The 26,870-nt window shown below is 39.9% G+C and overlaps 1 protein-coding gene across 6 annotated transcripts in view; it reads right to left on the bottom strand.

The window, feature by feature from the left end:
- Positions 1-26,870, bottom strand: part of TRPM3 (transient receptor potential cation channel subfamily M member 3) — a 288,168-nt gene that overhangs the window by 26,258 nt on the left and 235,040 nt on the right. For 4 of the 6 annotated variants that reach the window (XR_004409582.2, XR_004409581.2, XM_033010188.2 and 1 more), the window contains 8 exons: positions 25,160-25,449; positions 24,074-24,302; positions 21,353-21,520; positions 20,265-20,390; positions 13,854-13,994; positions 9,048-9,176; positions 6,647-6,898; positions 1,231-1,405 (listed from right to left, as the gene is read on the bottom strand). Coding sequence is in view for 4 of the 6 variants with exons in the window: in XM_033010188.2 (XP_032866079.1) it covers positions 1,231-1,405; positions 6,647-6,898; positions 9,048-9,176; positions 13,854-13,994; positions 20,265-20,390; positions 21,353-21,520; positions 24,074-24,302; positions 25,160-25,449 (1,510 nt within the window). In the remaining 2 variants the exon portion in view is untranslated. The remainder of the gene's footprint in view (positions 1-1,230; positions 1,406-6,646; positions 6,899-9,047; positions 9,177-13,853; positions 13,995-20,264; positions 20,391-21,352; positions 21,521-24,073; positions 24,303-25,159; positions 25,450-26,870) is intronic. The other 2 variants (XM_033010207.2, XM_033010216.2) reach the window with 1 other exon arrangement.

Below are 26,870 nucleotides of genomic sequence, written 5' to 3'. Positions count from 1 at the left end.
AAACATAAAAAAGAGGTTTTATCTGTATCCCCAGTAAAGATTCTGTGCTAACCAGGAAGAAGAAATTAATATGAACTGCTGAAATATTTGTCATGTGATATGTATACGTCTGTCCATCTGAAACTCTGCTAAATTGGGGGATTATTGGTAATATAGATACCTTTATTATCTTAACCAGCTCAGGAAAAATCAGCACCATTTTTCCATTCAAACTTGGTCCATACTGAACAAGCAGAAGATATATTATGAAAACACTGCCCTTTCCTAAGGTGTTACATAGGATAAAAAGGAATGTCCTAAACAGGGCTTTAATGGATGCCATCTGCCACTAGAAAAGATACTCACTTATCAATGCTGCCAAGGCTTACGTGTATTTAGGTAGGAACGATGAACATCAGTTGCATGTCAGTGTTTGCTAAAGATACATTGTTTGTGATTCTTAGTTTGCTCATCTACCGCATCATTTCGCATGACCAACCCTCTCCTTTGGTGTAATGCACCAGGTAGCACCAGGAGGTTTGATTTAAATAGAAAATGGGCATTTTCCTGATCACCAGCCAAATGAATCCTGAGGAGAAAGTATATGAAATACTAGCTTTTGTTCCATTTGCACTGACGTAAGCACAGTCTTCCCTTCTAATAAATAAATAAAGCAAAATTCTAATAGTGGATCTACTGTCCCCAAATAATTGAATCACATGGTTTAGCATAAAGGTGGTGGCAGTGAGTAGGTAACAGAGAAAATAAAACATTGGGTTAGACCTTCACGAAGTGTAGGAATGGAAGGTCTAACCCAGTATTATTAGGCTTGATGCTTAGTATGAAGTTAGGTAAAAAGTATTTAGGTCTAAAATCAAACCAATGGATGAGAAAAAAAGAAGTGACTCTTTTGTGTCCCAGGTATACCAACAAACTCATGATGGATACCTGGGAGGGTATCCCTGTTACCCAACTGGAAAAAGGGAACCACTTAAAATGTTCTTTATATGCAAGATAATTTATCATTACAGATTTCTGGTTAAATAACTGTGAAGTGATGCCAGAAGCATGTCCTGAAACCAATACCCCAATATTAGCTGAAAAAATATTTTTGTGACCATTCATCTCTGTGATGAAGGAGTTCCTCTATCCTGAGCCATTTATTGAGCACACACACATGATCTAATAGGATATCATCTGATCAAAGTTGGATACCTGACTCTGGAGTATGAGAATCATAAACTTGCTTACGGTCTATCTGGTCTGCAAACACTTCCCCATAGATCATCCAATAAGGCATGTAAAAAATGTTTTTCGCCAGCTTCCACGAAGGCTCCTCATTGGGGAAGAGAATAGCCTGTCTTGCGACACCAAAACTCATCAGAACCACCAACATGATGATGACAAAGTACATCATATCTATCATCTGAATGCAATGACAGGAAAAGAGAGAGAAAGAAGGGACAAGAATTAGAAGAACTTATTTGTCCATATTCCTATAATTATATGCTGCAAAAAAAGTTTGTAAATCCTAGAAACAGATTTTTCAAAAACAAATTTTGAAAAGCCATTCTCAGTTTTACACATAACAAATTTAATTTTTAAAGAAGTGAAGTGGTATTACTGTGTCCTTGGTTTTACCAAGTGTTGCTTTTAAGAACAATTAAAATGTTATGAATAGTCTTGAAAATACAAGATATTGTCTGATTACACTAGTTGTTGCCTGAACAAGAATATGGGTTCACTGGAATCAGCAGCCTGGTCTGGGCAAGGGTCACAAGATGCTGTGTTGTTTATAGGCACCTAGTGTCAACTGTAACAAAACAAAAGGGCTGACATGGATTATTTTATTCATTGATAGACATTGTCTTGAAGCAAGGGAAGAAAGCTGCATCTAACATAAGGAGTACCGGGTGGCAGAACAGCCTGTTACTGCAACATAAGGGACACCATGGTGGTAACTGGTGAGAAAGGAAAGCTGTGATATTGGCTGGACTATAAATCAGCTTCATGGGGGAGTCTGACAAAGGCCATATTTAAAAAAAATAATAAAAAAAAATGCAGATAGCACAGACACTCAGTTCTATTCTTCTCCATTGTTGAAGGCTGCATTAGCATATGTAAAAGTTTAATTACGGCTTGCAAACAGTGCCTACCCATTCAAAATGTTCCTGGAAAAAGTGGGACTGCAATTCTAGAAGGTGCTGAAGATTAGAAGAGGAGCTGTGCTAGAAAAGACCCTCCAGAGAGCAGAGCAATGGGCATGAAGCAGATACAGCAGAAATACTTTATAATCCAAAATGAATGTGAAAAAAATGGGAGTTGTGTAAGGTCCTTGATAAGATCCCTCTAAAACCTTTAGTTACAGGTTTACTTATAGGTCTTTAATTATAAGGCTTTTTATGACAGAGCTGCTTTTCACAACTTTAGATGCAACTTTTGTCTCTGGTCAAAACTCAACCGAAAACTCCTCTAAACCTTATATGAGTTTTAGTCCCTCCAGTCTCTGCATTTTCTGGCCCAGCTGCAGTCTGCCTTCCCTGCGAGGCAGGCGTGCAACCAACCAGCACCTCCACCGGTGGTCTTATCGCTCCATGGGGGACCTGCTGCAGCTCAAGAGCAGGGTTGCTCAGGACAAGAGCTGGTGGAAGAGGGGACTCATTTGCAGCAGATGCATCTAGCACTTCTGCAGGGGTTCTTCAGTTTGAAAGTACAATGAGAGACCCCTAAAGCAAATTAGCACTGGGAAAGTATCATAACAGAAAAGAGAGGGATACAGAGGACCAAACAGAAAAGGATACTCTCATAGTTACTGAGAGAGAAGCTGTAGGATTAAGACGCCTGTAGGGCAGGACTCTGGTAGGAGAGACTCAAGGAGATGGAAGGAAGGCACTCAGGACAAGTGAAGAAAAGCAGGGGAAACAGAAGTCCTGAGGTCCATAAAAAATGCAGGAAAAAAAAAAGAAAAAAATCTTGGGGACACGAGAGAGGAAAATAAATGCCTTAAAGAATTAAAAAAAAAGACAAGTAAATCACCAACGTTATTCAGAGCATTAATCTCTTAAGAAAACCTATTTGAAGAGGAATTCCAGATCAGCGTACCTCAGAGAGCATCCTGAAATGGTAAAGCTGCATAATTACATTTAGTTCTTACCGCTTTTAGAGAAGAAATTTGGAGAAAAAACCTGGTTCTTCCTTCCTTCTCTGGCGAAATTTTGTTTCAGGTTGAAATATATAACATGATATGATGTAATAACAACATATCTATTTTAAAATGTCATGCAAGCAAATAAATATAATGAGTATTTGGTAGCAACTTAAGACAATTTATTAAATATTCCAGTGTTTTTGGTCAGGAATCACACAGGTTTGACCTCATGCTGCAAGACATAAAATTTTCAGTGATCTTCTCTATTTCAAGCTACATATGAGCTTTTGCCTTCTTCAATTGAGTATCTTGCTAAAACTTCAGTACCTTGTCTGAAATCCAGTGAAATAGATGGGTGAGCTTCCAGTGACTAATGGGCATTTTATCAAGACCTTTGGCCTGTAGGGCCAAATTACAATTGCTGTTTTAACAAGGCAATGGCCATTTTAAACATTCTGAAGAACTCATTAGTCACCTACTTTAAAAAGTGATAAAATGAGGAACTGTTGGTGCAGTTTTATAAATAAACTGGCTCTATTTTGCCTTTTTTGTTTGCAGAGAAGCTAAGAAAATTTAGACATTCCCACACAGTAAGGGAACTGGTATATCTCTGACTCTCTTGCCATGCCACAGTGATTTAATTTCATTCTCAAATAAAAGGGGAGTAAATCTATCACTGTGCAGAGATCAGAAAAGCACATAATAATAAGCATATTACATTACTGAAATAAGTAGATAATAACAAACCTGGCCATTCAGCTCCTTCCCCCTATCTTAACCTTTGTTTTAGCCTATTGCTTTTAAACCACTTAAGCCCATTCCCGCCCCTTGCTTAATTTCACTTGCATGTTTGTTCACAGTGTTCAGAGATAAAACCTATTACAGCTATTTTGTTGGTTACAATGCAGAGGCAGGTGAACAGAAAGTTTCTTAACATTGGAGAGACAGATAGAATCATCTTTTTCCTCCTGAGTCTAAAACTTACTCACAATAGAGGTTCAGGCTAAAAGCTCAGGTGATAAATATGGTCTGTTGAGGAACTTGGTAGCTGTGATGGGCTTACTCTGTAGAAATATATATAACCAACTTGGTGTTCTCCACAGTACTGAAGGGTACTTGCAAGACCATGTAATGAAAAAGACACAACCCAAGGAGATGAATGGACATGAGATTTAAACAAAAATACACAAAGGAGCCCATTGCAGCCTGGAGCAAGCAGGTGCAACTCCCAGGGAAGTCTGTGTATGATATAAACAGGATGGCCATTACAGAGGGGAGTAAGCTGGCCAGCAACTAGATGCAAGAGGCAAATTTCTGTAACTCAAACCACTTGGGATCTGCATATATGGGCAAAGTGGGTGTGTCAGAATTGCTGAGTACATGGAAGGTTGGATGAGGTATGCAAAACAAGTAACAGGAAGGCACGAAAAGGAAGCACCTCCCTCCTTTAACAGTTGCCCACACCTTCAGTGTACTCTGGTGGCTAAATTCAACACCCTCTGAGTGAGTGAGGAGCTTACAGAGGCTAGTGATTTTCCTGCATTTTTTTTCCACATAAAGTGGAGTGAGGCTTGATTTGTTATATACATGTGAGAATGACAAAGGAATTAAACTATATTATTTTGCTGATTTCAGCCACTTTCCTTCTGTGTTGACCTCAGGAGAAAAAGAAACCAATGTTTATACTGGTGAAGCTAGGCTCCTATCAGCCACCCATAACACTGACTACTAGAAGTTTGTTATCCATGGGCAATCTGTTTAATATTGAACTGGTTTTCAGATTGCCTTTGCTAGCACCAGAGCTCTGAAACCTTTTCTGCATAACACCTGTGAAAAACACAAGAGCAGCAGGGTAGTAATTTTTTAGGAGTTTCATATGCCATCTATTGGGTAAGCCCCAGTGACCACCAGATCCCCTGATGGAAGGACATAGTCCAGGTGGGGCAGCAAAGAAAGAGATGATAAAGCAGTGTTTTCTCTTTGGTCTTTGGTCGTTTCTCTTGTCCTGCTGTCCTTTTACAGCAACCTCCAGCAAGAGCTATTGAGTGTTTTCACTTCTGTACTCTGGAGCTATGCAAAATCCCTCCCATCAACACCTTATCGGCTTCCTTGAAGGAAAGTAGCACACTTCAAAAACCTGTTTGCAGGATGTAACAATTCAGCTTTCTTTTGTGTCTTCTCTTTTTTTTTAATTTTTTTTTTTCCACTGAGCTGTTCTTTCTTTGTCAAACCACCACTGTTGGCTTAGAGTTGAAAGCTGGTAAGTTGAAGGAATCAGACAATGGTTGTCTGGTCACCTGTTGGATAAGGAACCTAACTGGACATATATTTGGCATTTCCATTTTATACCTGCTTAGAATCACTGAGCTTGATGTGACTAATGTAATATCAAGGAGGGACTGTAGTCCATGCATTCTTATATGTCCCCTTTTCCAATGACGATGAGGAAGGAGGGTGGCTGGGTCTTTTCTTTAAGGACAATGGTAAGGCAAACACAACAGAAAGCCTATTGGGACTTGCTAATCGTCCACATAGCAACCAGGCAGCAGTAATATTTGTATTCAGGAAAGTTAAAACTCAGTTTACTTTTTTTTACTGAATGCCTGCTTCAAGGGTTTTCTGTTCTATTTAAAAAAAAAAAAAAATCTTAAACCTCAGAATGCATGAAACAGCTGTGATTTGCACAACAAATCCTGGATAACCGTGTATAAAATATGAGCATGTATATTAGCTAGATGTGCAGGTACTCAAATATCAGGGAAAATGTACATGCACATCTGTAAACTCAGCCATTTTCTTTAATTCATACAAGCAAAATGCTGCTTTATTGCAACACTTCTACTGAAATGTAAAATGAGAAAGCCAAAAAGTCAAAGGTTATATATTTGGCTGCAAATATATTTTGGTTCCTTCTGTATGTATTTACTGTTACATAAATTATTCATACCCCTGCCATGTTGTATACATGTGATGTGGCCACAGGATAGAAGCTGCAGTTGGATTTCTCATTTCACAAGAACACACTTTAGCAGGAAAGATGGAAGAACATAGGGATACAAAGCAAGCTATAGAAAGGTCACAGTCTTAATCATAACCATGATAGCTTTGAACATAGCATGCCTATGACAACACACTTTCGTTTGAGAATCTCAAGCTACGAAACACTTTTTTTTTTTTTTACCTTAATGAACCACCCTCTGTTACAACTAGTTGAGAATTGGCATCCTTTATATTTTCTGCAAATAAGGCACAGAGCTGTAGGATGGATGACTTTGCTGTTGAAGAGAGATCTCAGAGAAAGACAAGCAATACATCATCCAATAGAACACGGAAAGTCTAATCCTCGATTCTGGGGGTCTGTGCTGAGGTTTTGACTCCATAAGGCACTGATTCTAGCTTACATGAAAATGCTAATGTGTAAAAAAAATACAGATAAATCCGCAGTGATGTCACTCGTCAAAGACACTGAGTCAAGAACATGCTGGTAAAACACAGAAGGAGTACACCAAATTCTCTTACCATTTTCCCAATCATCATAACATATGGTCCCAGATACTTGTTTACTCCAAAGATGTCTAATAACCGTATATACCAGTAAATGATGTTAACACAGTATATCACTCGGCCATCGCTCCGGAGTGGCAGATCTTGCAGACGGAGCACCATCCCGACGGAGAACAGGAGGATAGCTATGAGATCAGTAACATTCCAGTACTCCTGGAGCCAAACTTTTACTTTCTGTAACAGTTTTCCAGGCTCTGACATCAATATCTGAAGGACAGAGGACATGGAGAGGAAAGGAGCTTAGCTGTCTTAATTTAAGCTTGAAGAAATCTATAGTAAACAGATATACGGCACACAGGCCAAAAGCAAAGCTGATTGATTGACTCTTATTGTATAAATATCTCATGTACTCTCTGATTTTTTTTTTGAGAAATCTTCCATTTCAACCATTCTTAGCCTGTATCTATGTGCAAGATACTTAAAAGAAAAAAGGATAAAAATCTTACTTGCTCTAAAATCCCCATGAAATCAGAAGAAATATATGTATATCTTTCTGGTTTTCAAATTTATTGACCCTATTTAGAGTCTTGGAATAGAGAGAGAAATATAGTAAGATATTTCATCAGAAAAATCACATTTAAAGAAGCTGTAGATTTTAAAAAAATTATTCTAAAATGTCTATCAAACTGTCAAGAAATAAGCAATAACCATAAAGATCTGGATTTGGCATTTAATCCAGAGAGATACTAGCTACTACTTGGACTTGTTTTTGGAAATTAAGTTCCACAGCTGAGAATATAATTCACAGAAATAATTAATTTTACCTTATGAATTTATTGTCATTCTATACGTCTGTCTAAGATCATTTTGGAGACTTGATTGTTTTCCTGAATTACTGTTGAAACTATTCCTCAAGTGATTTCTATGAATAATTCCTAGCTTTTAGTGAGTTAACAAGCTGTTTGTTTTAATTTTCTATATTTAGACTGAGAACATTTGAGCAGATTCATACAGTTCTTTAAAAAGATGAATGCCATTCTTATAATTTTCTTATAATTCATTTTCCAAATGAATTTTAGGCTCATCTTCTGTGAACCAGCATCTGCTTAGAAATCCATTACGACAAATGTTCTTGATAAACTTTTGTGGAAAGGGTAATTTGTGGTGAATGATTAGACAAAAATGGCACACACAATTCCTGCCAGTAGCCTCCCACTGACTGAGCCAGCGGTGCTTTATCTCCATCATTGTTGCAGAGTCCTTGTGTGTCTATTGCCACTGCTTTACTTTTTCTTTTGGTTATTGAAGTACACTCATTACAGGCCATGCAAGTAGTGTCTTTTCCTTTGCTCTTTTTATTGATAAAGTAGAGTTTACTGTATGTTTGAAATTTGTCTATGAAGTCTAAACAGCTGCTGCAAGACCATTTTTAGTCTAGTCCTCAAAAGCATTTACTGCAGAAAATGCAAATGTAGATGGTAACAAATTCAGCCCAGGGGTACAAATGTGCTGTTACAGCTGAGGTCAACAGGACTCGCACCCATTCACATCAATGCTGAATTCGGCCTCTGGTGTCATTGTGGAATAAATGCACATTTGGCCAAGGGCACAACAGTAGCTGCAAATGGGAGAGAACATAAAGGGTAGGGGATGGAAGAACAACTTCACTCTGCCTATAGACTGAGAGCTACCTTAAATGTTCTGTCTCTGTTCTATGTGTCTGCTTTAACATCTTTAGGGAGATGCATGCTATTGCTTGACATAATTAGAAAAAATTTTCAATATTAAAAGGGAGAAATCCTATTAGAAATATGCTTCAATATTCAATGTGGATATAAGTTTTATCCCAGTTATGGCTGGTTTTGTTTAAAGCCTTTGCACGAGATACTTAGATAGACAGAACAGCTGTAAATTTTAAATGAACTCTATCTGGGGTAGGGCAGGTATTTAAACATGGGCTTTTTGGTTGCCACGCTATCACCATGTCTCCATGTCCATCCTGTCATAGCATATTTCCTTTTCCTCTCCCTGAAACAAACTTCAGTTCCTGGGCCACATTTCAAGGAATATAGCCAAAATTTAAGATATGTCAGAAAACCGCCCAATACTTGTGAATGCTATTAAATGTGCATGACAGAAATCTGAATAGAGAAATTCCATGTGAGAGAGATATTCTTGATTTTAAAATAGAAGAAGACAGATGTTTTAGTGCTGTGTTTTTAACAATGTATCTGCTTTTCTGAAAAAAAAAAAAAAAAAAAAAAAAGAAGGCAATTTTATGATAAGCCTATTCATCAAAAATTACCCTGAGAAAAATAATAAAAACAGATACTAAAATGAAAAAAAAAAAAAAACAAAAACAAAAACATGCTTATTTCTTTTTTTACTCTTTCTTTCTTGGCTTGGGTGATTTTACCTCTCTCATCTTCTCTATTCCCAAAGTGAAAATGTACGAGATGACAATCCATTCCTGTGTAGATGGCCAGCGATCCATCTTCACTAACACTATATAATTGAACAACATCAAGTAGCCTATATATGCCAGCTGTAAAGAAACAAAATGAGTAAGATTAGTCACTATATTTATCTGACTGAGTCAGTTTCTTGGGTATGACTTGATATTCCTAATTCCACTGTAACCAGAGTTAAACAAACAAAAGATCAGTCAGTGTTCTGGCTGTCTGAAAAAGCTCACTTTAAACCACAGAAAGTGTGGAATCTGCAAAATACACGCACAGGTGTCCTCTCCTCCAGTTACATCTGCGTCCCCAATAAAATTGTATTAATGTGGTTTCCCTGGATCATCCCACAGTGATGGAAACTCTGATATCACTATGTCAACTACCAACCTACCTATGTGAAGAGTCCTCCTTCACCTGCTTCTAACACCCTTTATGCCTCTAACAATCCTACTCTGTGCTTTTTCTCCCTGTTCACCTATCCCAGGCTGACTCTGGCATTCCAAATCCTTTTTGCACAGTACTTGCCTGGAGCCTAGAAGGTCCTAGATGTTGGTAGTGGTCTTTCTACCCAGTGTAGTATTGACCTGACCTATACCATGATTCCTCCCCAAAACACTGCTACTTCTACTCACGCTGCTGCACCAAGTAGCCAGGCATAGCCATGCATTCATTTGCTTTATATTTTTTGCAAGTTTTTACATAAAACTATTTTGTTTTTCCTTCTTGAATATATCTACCTTCTGGTCTAATTTTTGATGCAGTGGAAAGTGTGGATTATGTTTTTAGTTTCTTTTTCCTTTCCTTTTACATGCTGAACGTAATGAAATGGTCAGTCAAAAAAAGACAAGACAGACAAATTTCTTCATCAAGGTCGTAAAACTCAGAGAAACCCAAGTGTCACACTGGAGCATGAGCTGTAGCAACTGGGAATGGCTACGGCTGGGGTTTGTGATGGCCAGAATCCAACTGCCTGTCTACTTTGCTTTTTAAACAGCAGCCCTACAAGAAAATGCATCTTAAGCCAAATTTAAATCAGAGAAAAGAGGATTCAGTTCTTTGCATGAACACTTTAGTCATTGTGGCAGAAAGCTTATTCCACACATCTATATTTCAATACATTTTTTCTCTTTCAACTGCATGTTACTCACAACTATTGTGTACTTTGTGTCAGACTTAAGATGAAACAACCACAGAGGGTCTTGAGACATTTGGGTAGGATTATTTCAGTGTTCAGTACCTCACAGAACAGGATTTATAGTCCTGTTGTATTTGTTAGAGAACATCTGCTCTGTGTAAAAGCCAATGAGTTCTGGCTTTTCTGCTACTTGCTGGTTTGAAGGACATCAGAGAATTCTTTACATTGGCCATAACTATCAGTACAGAGAAGACAGCCAGTTGAACCACAGCTTCTTGTCTACATAAAAGAGAGGAGGAATTGGTCCATCTGTCTTTCAGTTTGTGTGTGATGATGGATTGCAACGCTCGGGTCTAGAGACTGGTCTTCCCTTAACATTCCTAGAGGAAACAAGAGAGCAATAATGACTTAGGTCAGCATCTAGGGTGTCAGTTGAGTCAGCAGAAACTCTGGGAAGGCAGAACTGGATGCACACCTCCCTAGACAGGTGATATTGTCACCTAGCACCCCTCCTCTTGTATCTCACTGATTATTAATTATCAGTAAATCTTATAATTTGGTCTGACTCAGCAGCCTTTGGTGAACATTTGCAGCTAGTATGGCAAAAGAATACAGGTTACAAAGGTGAGAGACCCTCAGTGCAACTAGGGGCTTGTGTTTATTCTTGGGTTTCTTTGAGGAAGGGAAGGGAAGGGAAGGGAAGGGAAGGGAAGGGAAGGGAAGGGAAGGGAAGGGAAGGGAAGGGAAGGGAAGGGAAGGGAAGGGAAGGGAAGGGAAGGGAAGGGAAGGGAAGGGAAGGGAAGGGAAGGGAAGGGAAGGGAAGGGAAGGGAAGGGAAGGGAAGGGAAGGGAAGGGAAGGGAAGGGAAGGGAAGGGAAGGGAAGGGAAGGGAAGGGAAGGGAAGGGAAGGGAAGGGAAGGGAAGGGAAGGGAAGGAAGGGAAGGGAAGGGAAGGGAAGGGAAGGGAAGGGAAGGGAAGGGAAGGGAAGGGAAGGGAAGGGAAGGGAAGGGAAGGGAAGGGAAGGGAAGGGAAGGGAAGGGAAGGGAAGGGAAGGGAAGGGAAGGGAAGGGAAGGGAAGGGAAGGGAAGGGAAGGGAAGGGAAGGGAAGGGAAGGGAAGGGAAGGGAAGGGAAGGGAAGGGAAGGAATTTGAGGTGCCTTCCAGGAGGATGTCCTGATCTCAGACTGTGGTCAAACCTCAGTGCAGCCACCCATGCTGGTACTCGAGATTCTTTGAAAGTGCTACTACAGAAGTAACTGAACCCCCTTTTCATTGCTTTTACATGTCTTGACAAAGATCTAGGGACTTAGGTACTGCCATTTTCACCCTTGAGGACAGTACCTGAAGAAATTAAGGAGATGAATGCCTGCTAAGAAGTTTCAAGGGTGCTCCCTGCCCTCCTATGGATGCTGTTCCATTCTACAGAAAATACTTGTATAATCATTATGGTAAGGGACAAACATGGAAATTGTATCAGCAGTAGGGTGCTCCAGGATCCCTTTTCTCACTGACTGAAATAATTAAATCATCATAAAGTGAACTGGTCCCAAAATGCAAAACTTAGGGCAAAGCTGTTTTGATGTTGAGAAGATGACTCTTACTTGGGGTTCAACTCCCTTGGCAGCTAGTCCTCCTCAGAAAAAGTAGAAATGTGGCCTCTTACATCCTGCTAGCATCTCAGCCTAAAGCTTGTAGTTAAAGGAGAAAGCCATCCTCTTCTCCAGCAATCTGTGAGATGAAACCTTTGAATCATGGTTTTCAATGCAACAGCCACAGAACAGAACAGACTAGTGGACCTTGGGAACTACTGCATGTCCAGAGAGAAAGGCTAAAGTTTTTTAGACTGAGAAAAAGCTGTTTACTTTGGCTTATCTATTCAGCTAAAATGTTATTTAAACATTCCCACATTTTACCCACTCTTGTGTATTTTAAGAATGAATGTGGATATAACTATAGAGTGGCAGCAGGTAGGTAGATATCGAATAATGAAATATTTTTTTATGGCATACAATAGCCATAAGTATAGTCACTTTTCTTGCATTTTGGACAGTAGAACGTAAAATTTGGAGGATTTATTTTGAAATCTGTAATTAGTATTTCTGCCTGTGTGCTTGTAAAAAGTGTGATAGGCTGTGCAATTTTAATTCTCATCCGAAAGTTATTTTGCTTTTAGTCTCCAGGAGTTTCTCAATATACCAATCTGGTCAAGCACTGCAGCCAGAATCCACCTTAATTTGCTCTTCAAGTTCACTGTAGCCAAGATCCAGCTTTAATACGTGACCTTGATTAAGACCTGCCTCAGGACATAAAACTGTAGGAACAGGTCAATACTGATCTTTTTCTCCCCTTTCAGAATTGAACTAATAGGGAGAGCCAGGATGCTTCTTTCTGTTTACAGTGTAAAAACTTTTCTGATTATGCATAATACATATTGCAATTGATAATGAAACTGGGATGCTGATAAGCAGCTTCTAGACTCATTGGCCTGATTAATGTTCAGTGGCCACACGGTTCAACAAGTAGTTACTTCAAGTTGCCAAACCGGAGCTATTTGCTAGCTTTCAGCAGCTACCTACACATATTTGAAGACTATTAAAACATTTTTCTTGTTCTTTTCTGTGTCCTTCAAACCAGTCCATATATGTCACATGAAGCAGAAGCTGAACTGGGATAGAATATTGCAGCCAAGGAGACTGCAAGGATTACTTTCTGTATTCATTTTTCTTTTTGATCTCATTCTTCTACATTCTAGTGCAAATTGAAAATTTAATAAGTAATCTTTACTCCATCACCCAAGTTTTGAATGAAAATATCAGATAGCACCTGATGTAGAAGAGACCCTAATGGAAACCTTTTCAATCCCTGCTTCCAGCTTGATAGTGAATAATTAATATCCACTCTTGAGGACTAATTGCCAAAAAGCTTTGTATCCACATAGTAACTTTAATATAGCAGTTATTAGTTTATCTGTAAGAATAGCCTGCAAAGTTTTTGATACCTTCTTACTTTAGTCAAAATATATGACATGTTTTTCTATCTGCTCCATCTGTGAGGTCTGTTTCTTTATAACACAGGGACATTATACTGATTTGACATAATTTGTGCCTGAAAAATGTACATTATCTGCTACTCATGCCTCTGTTATCCTGGGGGTACTTACACTTACTCTGATAGTCTGCAGACTAGTCAAAAGGGAACAAAGAAAAAATGTTCCAAGAAAAGATGTGCACTACCTACTTATTTTTTTCATCATTTATTATACAATTTGATATCCCGATTCAGGCCAGCCTTCCATTGGGCTTACTACTGGGAGCTGTCCTACCGGGGATTCTCCTACAAGGAATTCCTTGGGAGCAGTGACTGTAGCAATCTGCCACTTACTGTTGTATCCAAAGAAAACCATACACAGTCATTCAAATTTTAACGATTAACTTCCCAAATGAGAGTCTTAAAAAGTCTCAGACAGGTTTGCATGTGCTAGCTGACCACCACAAAAGATTTTATTAAACTATGGGTAAGTCTTCCAATGCATGCAGATTTAGACTTTCAATAAAACACACAAGATGACCTTAATCCAATTTCAGCATTTGTCCAAACACTAGCAATATAACAGGAAAGATTTCTTACTGTGTAAAACCAAAATTTAACGATGGGAGCATTGTAGAACTCATAAATCTTTCTTCCAACAGGGATCAGTCTGTGCCTGGTCTGAACTTCCTCTTCCTCTTTCTTTCTTGAGGACTCGCCATTCCCTCGTCCCAGCATGGCCTACAAGAAGGGACATTTTTGTGTTTCTTTCTTTGTGAAAGAAAAATTAAGCTATTTATTTGAAATTTCAAAAGAAAACTATTCAAAACTTCTCTGATTTCTTGATCTTTAGACAAAACCAGGTGACCATACTTAGGTATAAAATGCTTTGTCCTCAGATTATCTTTTTGCAGGGAAGCTGCTGTTTAATACTTTGTAAACTGAAAAAGCAATGTTTTGGCAGTAACTGTCAGCACCAGTGTGAAATCCTTGACTGGTAAACAAGAAATGAGATGGGGAGAATATTTCTCCTTTTGGCTTTATGGACATAAAAATTTTTACCTGACAATAGCCTTTTGTGGTGTACTTCTATACAATAAACAGATGCAGACAGAAAACAGGTAAGTTTTGGTTTTTAACAAAAAGAAGTTCATAAGGCTGAGACTGAGAGAGAACAACAGGGGGAGAGATGAGTTGGCAGTTGCTGGACAGGAAGCAATGAAGCCAGTGACTCTTTTTACATTGATCACCGGATCTGTCACAGGCAATCATCCTACAGTGAACTTCCAATGGATGTAGAGGACTGACCAGTAGAGTTCACTGCAGCATTAAGGCCTTGGATTGAAAGATCCTTCTACATGATTTTAGCTTCTTCCATAATGAAGTTCCAGACTGCTCATGCACTGCCTCTGTTAGGCTTGATCTCACAGTTACCATTGCAATTCAGACTCACTGAATTGCCATACTGAGCTCCAGAAACACACACTTGAGAAGTCCTCAGCTATAAGTGCAAACCTAACAGGCAAAAGACGGTAATATTTTGTTTACTCTTAACTGCATGGTCAGCTGCAGAGAGGTGGGAGGAGTGATTAAACTATATACTCACTGAAGCTAATGCTTAAAAGAAGGTGTTCCTTTGTATTTATAGTACAGCATCATCTATTAAATGTTCATTCTGAAACAATTATTTTGTGAATAATAGACTAAGAGTGAATGTTAGGTCACTGTGACCTGAACAAGTTCTTACTGTTTAGTTTGTGGCAGCATCTGTAGATGTAGCACTCCTGCACATGAAAGCAATTGCAAGAATTGAGAAACAACTGTCCTATCTAAGTATGCAGGGTTTGCATGCATGATGAGGCTTTTATTTAAATGCTTCTATAATGTTTTTCTGTAAGTAGCTCAAAGCACTTTCATACTTTTATGTTAACTCAAGCAAACTTTCACCATCCCTGAAAATAATGTTGTTTTCACCTGCAACTTAAAAACATGGAAACTAAGCCTCTAAAGAGAACAATTAGGTGCCAGACATACTGTATTTCAATAAAGGCAACCTTCTTTTATCTATCTCTGATTCAATAGGATGTTCAGGATGTTAACTAACAAGCTTCAGGTGTGGTATTGGATCTGGTTCTAGTGCCCTGCAGGAATAGGAGATGCACTTCACACATATTTGAAAGTAAGAATCACAATCTTTCTTTTTATTTCTTTTTCTAGGCCTCCTATGGAGCTATTCATGTAGGTTTTTGGTCCTGCAAAACAGTAATTTGTAATGATAAACTGATGACCCCTATTTGTGTGTGAGTGTGTCAGTGTAGATTTTTCTACCATTATTAGGACCATGTGTGGTCTTAGATGGCTCCTGCCTAACATTTGTCTTTCACTTACGCAGTTAGTTTTTTCCTCTGGTATTATTACTTTCCACATAGTTCCTTATATTATTGAATTTGACTATGCACAGGTGTTGCCCTGCACATTTTTAATAAAATAGAACAAAGATTCAGGACACAAATATACTGCACTGAAACTAAACTGCTGAGATCCTCTTAAAACTGTAGCTTGCTTTGATGAAATTATCTATTTCCTTTACCTTTTTAAGCCTGTGGATTTTCTAAATTCATTGCCACAAATGTGGATAAAACAACGTATATGAAAAAAATGAAATATATTTCCTGTTCATTCTCACAGAGCACATAAACCTCCTTAGAAGTCCATCAAGAGTTTCATAGAAAATGAAAAAGATGAAGTGGCTGTCAAGCAGAGGAGAAGTGTTCTTATTAGATAAACAGATAGTCTGCAAGAACATGAGACTTACTGACTATAACTGTAGTAGCAAAGATTACACAACCGTCACAGAGCCCCAGGTATTGTTACCTGAAGTCTACAAAACCAAAGTGATTCCGTGATCTGTATCAGGGATTGTTATTTGGGAAAAAAGGTGGAATATGATCTGAAGGCTTAGGGAAAATTGTAGCCCAAGAAGGTACTAATTTCTTTGCTTTTCTCTACCTCCTGGCGCTGTTTTAGGGAAAGCTGCCATCTGCTGCTACAGTTTTCTGCAGCTTTTCCCAAAGCTTTGTCTCTGCTGTCCTCTGGTGCTCAAGAATTTTGCAGCAGAGTGAAAATGAATGCTGGCAGCTTTAACAAATGAGCAGTGTTGTGCTTTAGTGAAAGGGATTATTTTACAGAGTTTAAACCACTCACAATTTTATAAATTTATTAATTCAAGGCACCCTTAGCTCTCACTGGAATCGGTGAATTGTGGATGCTTTTAGGATAATGTTCTTTCAGTACCTTGATTTACGTTTTAGCTCATGGATGCTGATTTCCTGTTTGCTATTGCTTTCTTGCTGATAAAGATGCTGTAATTTTATCTTGTTATAATTATTTTTTAATTAATTGTATCATATAATACTAACTGCTCCCCTCCCCCATGCTACAGATGGGGAATTGCTCAGAGATGGCTGGGGATTAGATTTGACCTGATGTCCCCAACTGTTAATTATATCACAGTATTAACAAATTGAAAAGCCTTCCTGTTAGAAACATACAGAAATAACCTAAGTGACTGTGTTAACAGAATAGCTGCAATGCTGAATGTGAACAAATGTGTTTTTCCTTGGAGGGGGAAGCAATAGAGTGGGAATAACTCAAGAGACTGCTCTGTGTGGGCGGCATCTCTTTCTCCAATACAAAATTTTGTCCATGATTCACCATGAGTCATGCAAGGTAAGCCCGAAAGCAGCTCAACTACATTGTGAAGTACAGTACAACTGCATCATTTTAGCCTGAGGGGATTGGTGTGGGCATAGTTTTTACATAGAGATTTTTTTTTTTTTTTTTTACCAGATTTTGTTTTATCTAATTGAGGACTCTTCACTAATAGGGAACCATGACAGTTTTCGGTTGTGAATTTTTGCATTAATATATGTCAATGTTCCTATAATACATTTATCTGTTTTATAATTAAATAACAGGAATAGCCTCTTCAAATTTTACCCCTAGTGAAATCTACATGCTACATACAGACTTACCCTGTATTCACACAGAGCTGGTATGGAATGGTACGCAGCTGGGTGGATATGCTATACCTCTCTCTGCACACCCCATTGTATCCTACACTATGTATGGAAACGCTGCATCCATGGTAGTTGTTCTAGGGTTACCATTCCCTACCTTGAAATACTGATGCCAAAGAAGGTTTAATGTCTTTGAGTTATAGATGTGTAAAACTGGATCTTGAGTGTGCTCAGTGGTCCTTTAAAGTGAATCCAGAGGATCAGGGCTGAAGTACCAGGAGCTCAAGCTCAGTCATCCTGGCTGCTGAGCACAGCGAAGGACACAGAGGGTGCCAGGGCAGTTGTGTGGTGGCAGTAGGGGGGTTTCCAAAAGCCTCAGAGAAATGGAGGGAAATCCCTCCTCATGGGGAGGGCAAGCGCTTCTGCTTTGTGACTGCCAGCAGTGTCTCCCACTGCACTTTTCCAGACGAGCTCAAGGGGTGCCTTGCTGCTGTCATGTGAGATATGGTGAGCAACGTCTCCCAGCCGGGTGGGTGAGATGGTCCAGGGGCACAGGGACAGTAGTCTTCAGCCTTTCTTATTTTAGGAGGAAAGGAGAAGCATACATACTACAGATGAAATAATGTGAGCCCAGAGACCAACACAGCTGGCTTTGATGCTGATGAAAAGTCCTAATTCTGATTTTTAGTGGTGCATGTGGAAATCCAAGTTTCCTATTTGATGTGGAAAACTAGAACAAAATGAGAAAGGTAACAACTGTATCTTCAAGAGGGCTTAGGTGAGTTATTCTATTCTGAAATAAGACAATTTACTGGGGAACTCTAATACCCAAACAATAAGGCACTGAATAGGGAGAAAGATGCTCCTAGTTATGGTTTTCCTGAATCAGTGTTATTCTCGGAAGAGGGTAGATTTCTCGGTTTTCTGACTGACCTAAATATCAGCAGTTAATTAAGGCCTTGATCAAAACATTGTACAAATACAAAATGTCCCTGGCCTTTAGATTTTAATGCCCTCCTACTGCTCTATGTCTAATATACAGAATTAATGACTGGTAGCTCCGTGAATAAATTGTGGTAAATTCCTTGGTGCTGAGGGAGCAGTGATGAGAGCAGCATTCAAGTGTGTTTCTGTGAGTAGCTGCTATAAGGAAAGTCTGTTGCCTAGCACCTAGGTGTTAAAGAAATGTGTGCCCAGCACTCTCATATATCTGTTATAAAGTTGAAAGCAGGTGTGAGTAACAAGGAGTTTACAGTGAATAAACACTACATCTCTATAGTATATCCAAATGTTCACCCACCAGATCCTTTGAGAGGAGCATAAAACAAATGCATACTTGCATGCAGATGTACCCCTACGGAGAGTTACTTCACTTTTGCTGTAGTCTGTGTGATCACATTGTTTTGCGCAAACGAGGTGTAAAATAGCGCTAAAATCACTGGGGCCTTTTACCTCATCCACTCTGCAAAAGTGCAGACCAGATGAAGAAACTGACTCTTTTGGCCTATCATTAGTCACCTGGACTTAGCAGTGCAGGACACACATTGACTTGTTATGAACAGACCTTGATTAGGTGTGGTCTCTTTATCTTAGCAGTACTTTTATAAAAGTGCATATGGGTGTAATATTACAGGAATACAGAGACAAGTACAGGAATACTTGAGAAGTATTCACTGGGAATGAGTAGAAATAGTTAGACAGATTGCTTGGATGATACTCGATTTGCCAGAAATGGACTTTTGAGGTGACTAAAATGGTTTTTAGTTCATCAATTCTGTTTGTTTAATCTTTAAGCTGAACAAAGATCAGAAACCCAAATCATGGAAAATTTTCAAAAAAAATTAAACAATCACATGCCAATTAGAGTATATGAATAAAAGAAAACTGTAGTAATCACAAAAAAAAATATTGAAAGCTATCTGTTTGTCCTGAAGCAAAAAAATGTGGAAAAAAATATGCAGGTCATTCTGAATACAGTAGTTGCAAGCTATGGTTAGGGTGAGTGACTGATCTATTGAGCCAGAGTTCAGCAACTGAATAAACATTTATGATATCACATCACAATCATTTCTTAATTTTGATGAACTATGAATAAGGTATCCTTAATATAATTGTAGCTAAAGGGAAATTTCACAAAGACACTTCCCAAACAGTCTTGCAGCCATCCTCTTGTCAGTGGAGAAGAGACCTGACCTAACTTATGCCAGACCATTTGACTGAGGCTGGAACAATGCAAAACTTTAATCTAAAATATATTTTCTTGTATTTAAAACATGTCAGGTAGGAACACTCTTCCTGACACGGTGCCTGAAGGTGACTAAATATAACTGGCTATGGTATCTAACCACAGAAATGTATGCAAAGGTCTTTTTGCTAGCAGTTGATTTAGCCTCACAACTGGAGGGCACCTGAGTGAAGAATCTGTGTTGGAAGTCCTGACGCACAGTATAGATTATATGCAGAAATATTAAGTCAGCAGTAGTGTACCAAAGATATTATTTCTAAACTTGCTGGACTCCACAGAAACAGTTATTATTTTATAGAAACGGCTGTAAGTGTCTGAAACTTCACTAGAATGATGCATCAAATTTGAAGGTATTAAGGGCAGAGTCAATGACAGGAAAGAGCAATAGGACTGTCAGCACATGGAAGGGAGAAGGGAGGGAACATCTAAGACTCATCTGGAAAAACAGATCCAGTTCACACATCACTTCCTTGTAGCTGGAGTCAGAAGGTAAAAAGTAAACACAGTATTGTAGACAAGAAACCAGGAGCTGGGATAACTGTAGAGAGATGGAAATGACTTCCTCCCCAAATTTCTCCCCATTGCCAAGAAAAAGGCAGCTTGCAAAGTGCTTATTTGATTTGAATAGGCACTTCATAAGTGGATCAGAAGCCAGGGATAGTAAGTTGCAATTAATAGCTAACGAGCGGAGAATGGCCCATTGCTGCTATTCTGGCTTCTGGTCCTTCCCAACGGCCAGGTTCTTGCCTGCAAACGGGTCCTGTAGGTGGGTCTTGTGGGCTGCTCCTTCGGCTTGCCTGCATATTGGGTCCTGTAGGCAGGTCCTTCTGCCTGCCTGCAGACGGGGTCCTGTGGGCAGCTCCTGCTGTTTGCCTGTGGGAAACAGTCTGTTTTTTGGTTTTTTTTGTTTTTTTTTTTTTTTTTTCTTGTTTGTTTTTTTAAATTCACCAGGATAATCTCTTTTACTTCTATGCCTCTATTCTGACCTTGACCAACTGGGGTTGAGGTTTAAGCCTTTCAAGGACACCACAATCAAACCACAAATCAAAGGAAACTAAACTAAGCTCAGGCAGGTCTGATAGCTCATATGATAATTGACCAAATTAACAAGTGTCAAAAAAGTCTGAGAACAAGGGACTGGAAGTAGGTGACTTGTACAGTTTTCACAGCTTTAGCTATGTGATTCTCTTTTGTGCAAACTATTCCTCTAAGGCTGTGTTACTAATACAGACAAGTCCTTCCTTAGACAATTCTGCTGACCTGCAGTTCTTAGTAAGGGCTGAGCTGTGTAGCTGCTTGCTAATGTCTTCACTGGATTAAAAACTGCATGTGTGTATGTGTGAGAGGCAAAGACCACAAGTTAATAAAGAATTTTGAAAAGCATTTTTGTCATTTTTCTTGCCTGTTTGCACACTTACTTGCCCTCTAATGAAATTAGCCAAAAGAAAAAAAATAATCTCTAGTTTCTATGAATCTTCAAGCACTGGCACCCAAAGGAAGGTTTAGCGAGCTTCTTTTCTACCAGAGAGGCTCACTCACCTATCATGGCTGAGTGCTTTCAATTCTGAAATCTCATAAATTTATTTCAGATGATGCAGCATCAAATTGAATCAAAACATGAGGATATTACATCACAACATGATGCTTCAGCATCACCATGCACTGCTGCAACATTGAGACACAATGATGCCAACTTGTCTGGTTTGAGTCCCACCAAAGAGAGGGGAATGTTAAGAGTGGTATCCTATTTAGCAATCAGACAGCCTGCAACTCCCACTGAGGTGGGAATAATAAATTGATATCTCTGAGGTTGGTGATTTATTGTCAGCACTTACGGTGAGTTCCATGTCCTCCTCCTCTTTTTCTTTCACTGGCTTCTCTGGTTCCTCTGGCTCCTTCTCTTGAAGGTGGATCTCATTGGCCTGGGACATGTAAGGCATATCATCTTTGTTCTTGAACTCCAAGCTGAGGATTGAAGGAGGAAGTAGAATTCCTAGAATTACCTAAAGCAATAATAATGATAACAATAATCATCACAGTAAACAGATTACAGTCATTATGGTTACTTTGTATCAAATGGAACAACTCCCTCAGGGCATTTAGGAAAAGAAAGTTATACATGGGAGTTTCTACGACAACAGAGTATTTGTCACTTGGGTAATGTCATCAGAGCTCCATAGTGAAACAAAGCAGTAACTTCTATTAGCATTGCTGTGAGTGCTATACCTAACTGCCTCTCTTGAATGTTTTAACCCCTTGATCATCAGATGCATATTGTTACATACCAGAATATATTTACAAAATATTACACAAGGTCAGTGGCATGTGGCACCACAGGGTTGTTCAGACTTTGGACCTGTAAATTTCTGCATTTTACATAATAGACAATATCAGTGTAAATGACACATAAACAGTATTAATTTCTACAGAGGGGGTTAACAGGTCTCAAGCTCTCTCTCCATACTTAATGCACTTACTAGTTAAGGTGTAAGTATGTGTGGATCTGGGGAGACAAGGCAAAGCCAGCAATAGCAAACGTTGATGTGCTTAACTATGTGGTGCCCTTAGATCTGGCTTCTGTAACCTAGCAGCTGTGTAATGCTCACATTAATGCCAGATCTTTCTTTTCTGCCTTCCCTGTCTATGATGTGGGATTGTAGAAACCGTTAAAATTTCCTTGTATGGGTATATGCAATGAACGATGCTTGGGGTTGAACTAGTAGTATAACTGAAGACATATCATAATAATAGAAAAAGAAGTGGCCTGTCTGTATTCATAAGAACAATAGATTTTCCTGGTTTTGTTGTAATCTCATGGAAAATGCTTCTGTTATAAATCTTGCCCTAAATGACACTGAAACCAGGTAGTTAGATTGTTGGCAGGTCAGGGAGGGTGACTGCTTGTGCTCATTGTATTGACAGACACCATGTGTGTTATTGAAACCATCCAAAGTACACCAATTAGGTGCAGTTAGAGTATATGAATGCTGTGTCCAGCCTTGGAAATGCTGAGCACCAGGCCACTTGCACTGCCCCTACATTCGGCTTGTCACAAAAGGATGTGCCCAGGAAGAGGGGGTTATGGGCAGACTTGCATTCCCAGAGAGTCTATTTTTAAGAACAGACAGGATTAACAATTTCCTCTCCACCTCCCATTGGTGCTACACATCCCCAGTGAGACTCCAAAGAATTACATTCAACCTTCCTGCCATTTGCCAGTTTTGATGAGGGAAAATTGTTCATGGGAAACAATCAATGACTCATGCTTGCAGATTTATTTTTTGCCATGCTGCTCTTGCTCATGTAGCTTGTAGCCTGCTTTAGCTTTAAACAGGCCCTACTAATGAGCTTCAGTGAAATATAATATAGACTAGAAACAGAGTGAAGGATCCTTCTGAAGCCCTGATGCTACAAGAAGCGGAAAGCAAACAGTCAGTTACTCATTGTGAAGGAAAGGTCTACTTTATGGCTTAAGAGATGTATGCTGCTAAGAAGAAAGCATGCAGTGGGAAAAGAGTTGCTGCACTAATTCCCATCTACCCAGGTTGAATATCTGCAAAGCTAAGCAGTGAACAAGGCAGCAGTTCCTCTGAAGGGCAATGGGCCTGTGAGTTGAGTCAGAAAAATAGGTAGTAAATATGTCTCCAAATATGAGAATGCTTTCTATCTGTAAGCAGGACAATATTTATGCACAGTTCCTGCAGGAGGATGATGAGAACGCTATCAGCCACTTATTCTCATTCATCACTGTCACTGGATTAGACCCAGTACAATAACAATGCATGTACTCATAAGCATTCTTGCCACTACTCAAACAGTTGAGCAATTGCCACTTTTCACACACACAATTAATGCACGAGAGAGAACAACTTCACTGAAAATATTTCTCAGTCATCTGGGAGAAAGAGGCAATTCCTGGTTATGTACTGACTGGTGAGTACTTTGGTAGAGGTGAAAGATGACAGGCAATGGACACAAGTTCACCTCCCAGGACTCACCTTGCTCTGTTAGCAGTTATGGTAACTGCGGAACTAAAGCTTAAAGAGCTCTGAAAATTGAATTATCCTCTAGATCCTCTAAGGAAGTCCCTTCAGGTCAGTCATCAGGAAGATTGGCAAGGGATTGCAAGAAAATTTGTACTGCTTGCTTTGGCCTGTTCTGGGGAAGGTTATCAGATCAGCATCTTTCACTAGCGGTTTCACTTACACACTCTTTTTCTTTATTTATCTTTAAAAACCTTGGATAACTTCTCAAGCATCCAGTCAGGGTGACATACTATCCTCCTGAATCAATTCTTATTCTGGTAACTCTCACTGATGCTGGAAGGGGCTTTGAGAAAGATGATGAAAACCTAAGTAACATGCTTTGAACTTGGGTTTGTGATAAGCTCCCTACTGAAAAACTGAACACAGGAAGACTATACCCTGCTTAGTGTCACTACAAATAAGCACCTGAAATATGCTTAACTGAGCCAGTTATTACTGATTTGTCGTGAGCCCTGTCACCATCTATTAGAACTCCTCTGACTATTAGTTTTATTTTAAAACAGTGCTGACCTTTAGGCCAGAATTTTTGCGCATCCGGAGACGACCCATCCACATGTCTGTGAGCAGCATTTGGCTGCAAGTGTGAGCAATGAAGTCCCTGTGCTTGGCTGCCACTGCGAGCTGCAGGCATGTGGCATTGCTCCAATTCTTCAGTTCGTAGGTCAGCAGTTTCATTGCCAGTTGCTCGTCCTGCTTGTACGACTGGTCCAACAGCTCCACTGCCAACTGGCCGAAGTCCCTGCAACAGAGGGACATTTGTTCATTCGCATTAGCCCAAGCAGCCTGCTGCAGAAAATATCCCTCTGCCAGCCTCTGCAAGGGGGGCCATCACCTTCCATCATGCAAATCGTGATGTTGACTGTACACATGGAAACCCACATTTTCGAACACGAGTGGCTAATGGTATGCACATAAATAAGTGCCCCAACTTAGCAGTGATGAGCACCCACACCTACCAGCTGTCTGCTCCCACCTGCCTGCCCACCTCCCTGACATTTTCTAACTGAAATCCTCTGGTTATCTGCAGCTTTGAGGATTGCTTCTGTGCTGTTTGCCCATGACGTTGTGGCCAAGTCTCCTGGAAAAAGGAGTGTCCAATATCCTTTTTTAAATTCTGTGTCTCAGACTTTTAACATCAGGAAAGATCATTATGGAATCTAGTGTCTTGGTTTGCTAACCTAAGCATGAACTGTTGGTTAATTAACACTTCTGCCTGACTATTATGTTCATAAAGATTTCAACAATTGTTCTGCTTGGGATGAACAGAGTGTCTTGAAAAAGCACTGAGAAAGGTTGCAGCCTGACTCCTGAGGCCTCAGGGAGAACATGTAGACAATATAGATATTTCATTGCCTTCTTGACACCTCCTTATTTCAGAAGTTATACTGCTAGCAATGCTGCTTCTCTGCCAGACAGATTATTTAAAAGCCATTTAGACTCTCTCTAAAGGGACTGCATTTTCCTTACAAGTTAGAAATGAAAGCAAGGTACAGATAAACAAATTTCAGGCAGGTTCAGCAGCCCCTCTCATTATTTTTTTTTTTTTTTTTTTTTTTTTTTTTTTACCCAGGAAAGTACACATAAAAGAAAATTCACCTGGAATTATGGTTCAGCTCTTGGGATATGTCATCCACCATGTCATTTTCCGATGCTTCATGGGCCATGGCTTTGCAGAGTTTACAGGCCACAAGTGCTTTAGCCATAGCCTCCTCCCCATGCTGCCAAAAGAAGAGGGCCATCTTTTGACGCTTCATCAGCACAGCCCACACCATCAGCTCATGGAATGGGAAAGGGAAATGATTGATCTCAGGGTCATCCAAATCAATATCAACTTCTTCTTCTCTTTTTTTTGTTGTTTTCCTCCCCCGGCGCAAAGGGACATCATCCTGTGAGAATTGTAGAGAAATTTTTTTCACCAGTGAAGGAACTGAAGCAATTCATGCAATGCACTGGAGATGTTAAACACATTCCCTGCAGGGCAGTCCCTTCAGCTTTTCTGGACAAAATATTTAACACAGGAAAATGATGAAAAAATTATTGGTCCATGCACTGTAATTAAGAAGTCAGTAACCCCATACCTAGACACAAGGAAAAAGAGCTTTGGACTATCACTTTGAACTGTTCTTTCTCCCTATGAACACAGAGCACAATCACACAATATCCAGAATCACTTTGGAAAAGCCACCATTAAATTAAAACTAAGAGTTCACTCCAAATATAACATCTGTTGTAATGCATCTGCCTTGTTCCGCATCCAGAATCACAGAATCATAGAATCACAGAATCGCAGAATGGTTTGGGTTGGAAGGGACGTTAAAGATCATCTAGTTCTAACCCCCGTGCCATGGGCAGGGACACCTTCCACTAGACCAGGCTGCTCCCAGCCCCGTCCAACCTGGCCTTGAACACTTCCAGGGAGGGGGCAGCCACAGCTTCTCTGGGCACCCTGTGCCAGTGCTTCACCACCCTCACAGTGAAGAACTTCTTCCTTATATCTAATCTAAATCTACTCTCTTTCAGTTTAAAGCCATTACCCCTTGTCATATCACTACCTACCCTTGTAAGAAGTCCCTCCCCATCTTTCCTGTAGGCCCCTTTCAGTACTGGAAGGCCACTATAAGGTCTCCCTGGAGCCTTCTCTTCTCCTGGCTGGACAATCCCAACTCTCTCAGACTGTCTTCATAGAAGGTGCTCCAGCTCTCTGATAATCTTCATGGCCCTCTTCTGGTTTCGCTCCAACATGTCCATGTCCTTCTTATGTTGGGGGCCCCAAAGCTGGATGTAGCATTCCAGCTTGGGTCTCACAAGAGTGGAGCAGAGGGACAGAATCACCTCCCTTGACCTGCTGTCCACACTCTTCTTGATGCAGCCCAGGATATGGTTGGCTTTCTGGGCTGCACGTGCACATTGCTGAGTCATGCTGAGCTTCTTGTCAACCACCACTCTCAAGTCCTTCTCAGGGCTGCTCTCAATACATTCTCCGTCCAGCCTGTATTTGTGCTTGAGATTGCCCCAACCCATGTGGAGGACCTTACACTTGGCCTTGTTGAACATCATGAGGTTTGCACGGGCCCACTTCTCAAGCCTGTCAGATCCCTCTGGATGGCAACCCTTCCCTCCAGCGTGTTGACTGCACCACACAGCTTGGTGTCATCAGCAAACTTGCTGTGGGTGCACTCAATCCCACTGTCCGTGTCACCAGCGCATATTCTGGTCTGCTGGACTCCTTCCCTGCTTATTCTTGTGTTTTCTGCCTTTATCTTCTCAGCAGAGTAGGAATCTCCTTTCTTCATTCCCATTCTAACTT

This window comes from Tyto alba, unplaced genomic scaffold (genome assembly GCF_018691265.1).
Source record: "Tyto alba isolate M040663 unplaced genomic scaffold, T.alba_DEE_v4.0 Super-Scaffold_13, whole genome shotgun sequence".
Taxonomy (NCBI): Eukaryota; Metazoa; Chordata; class Aves; order Strigiformes; family Tytonidae; genus Tyto; species Tyto alba.
Note: the sequence above shows the minus strand (reverse complement) of the source record. Positions and strands in the feature narration are given on the sequence as shown.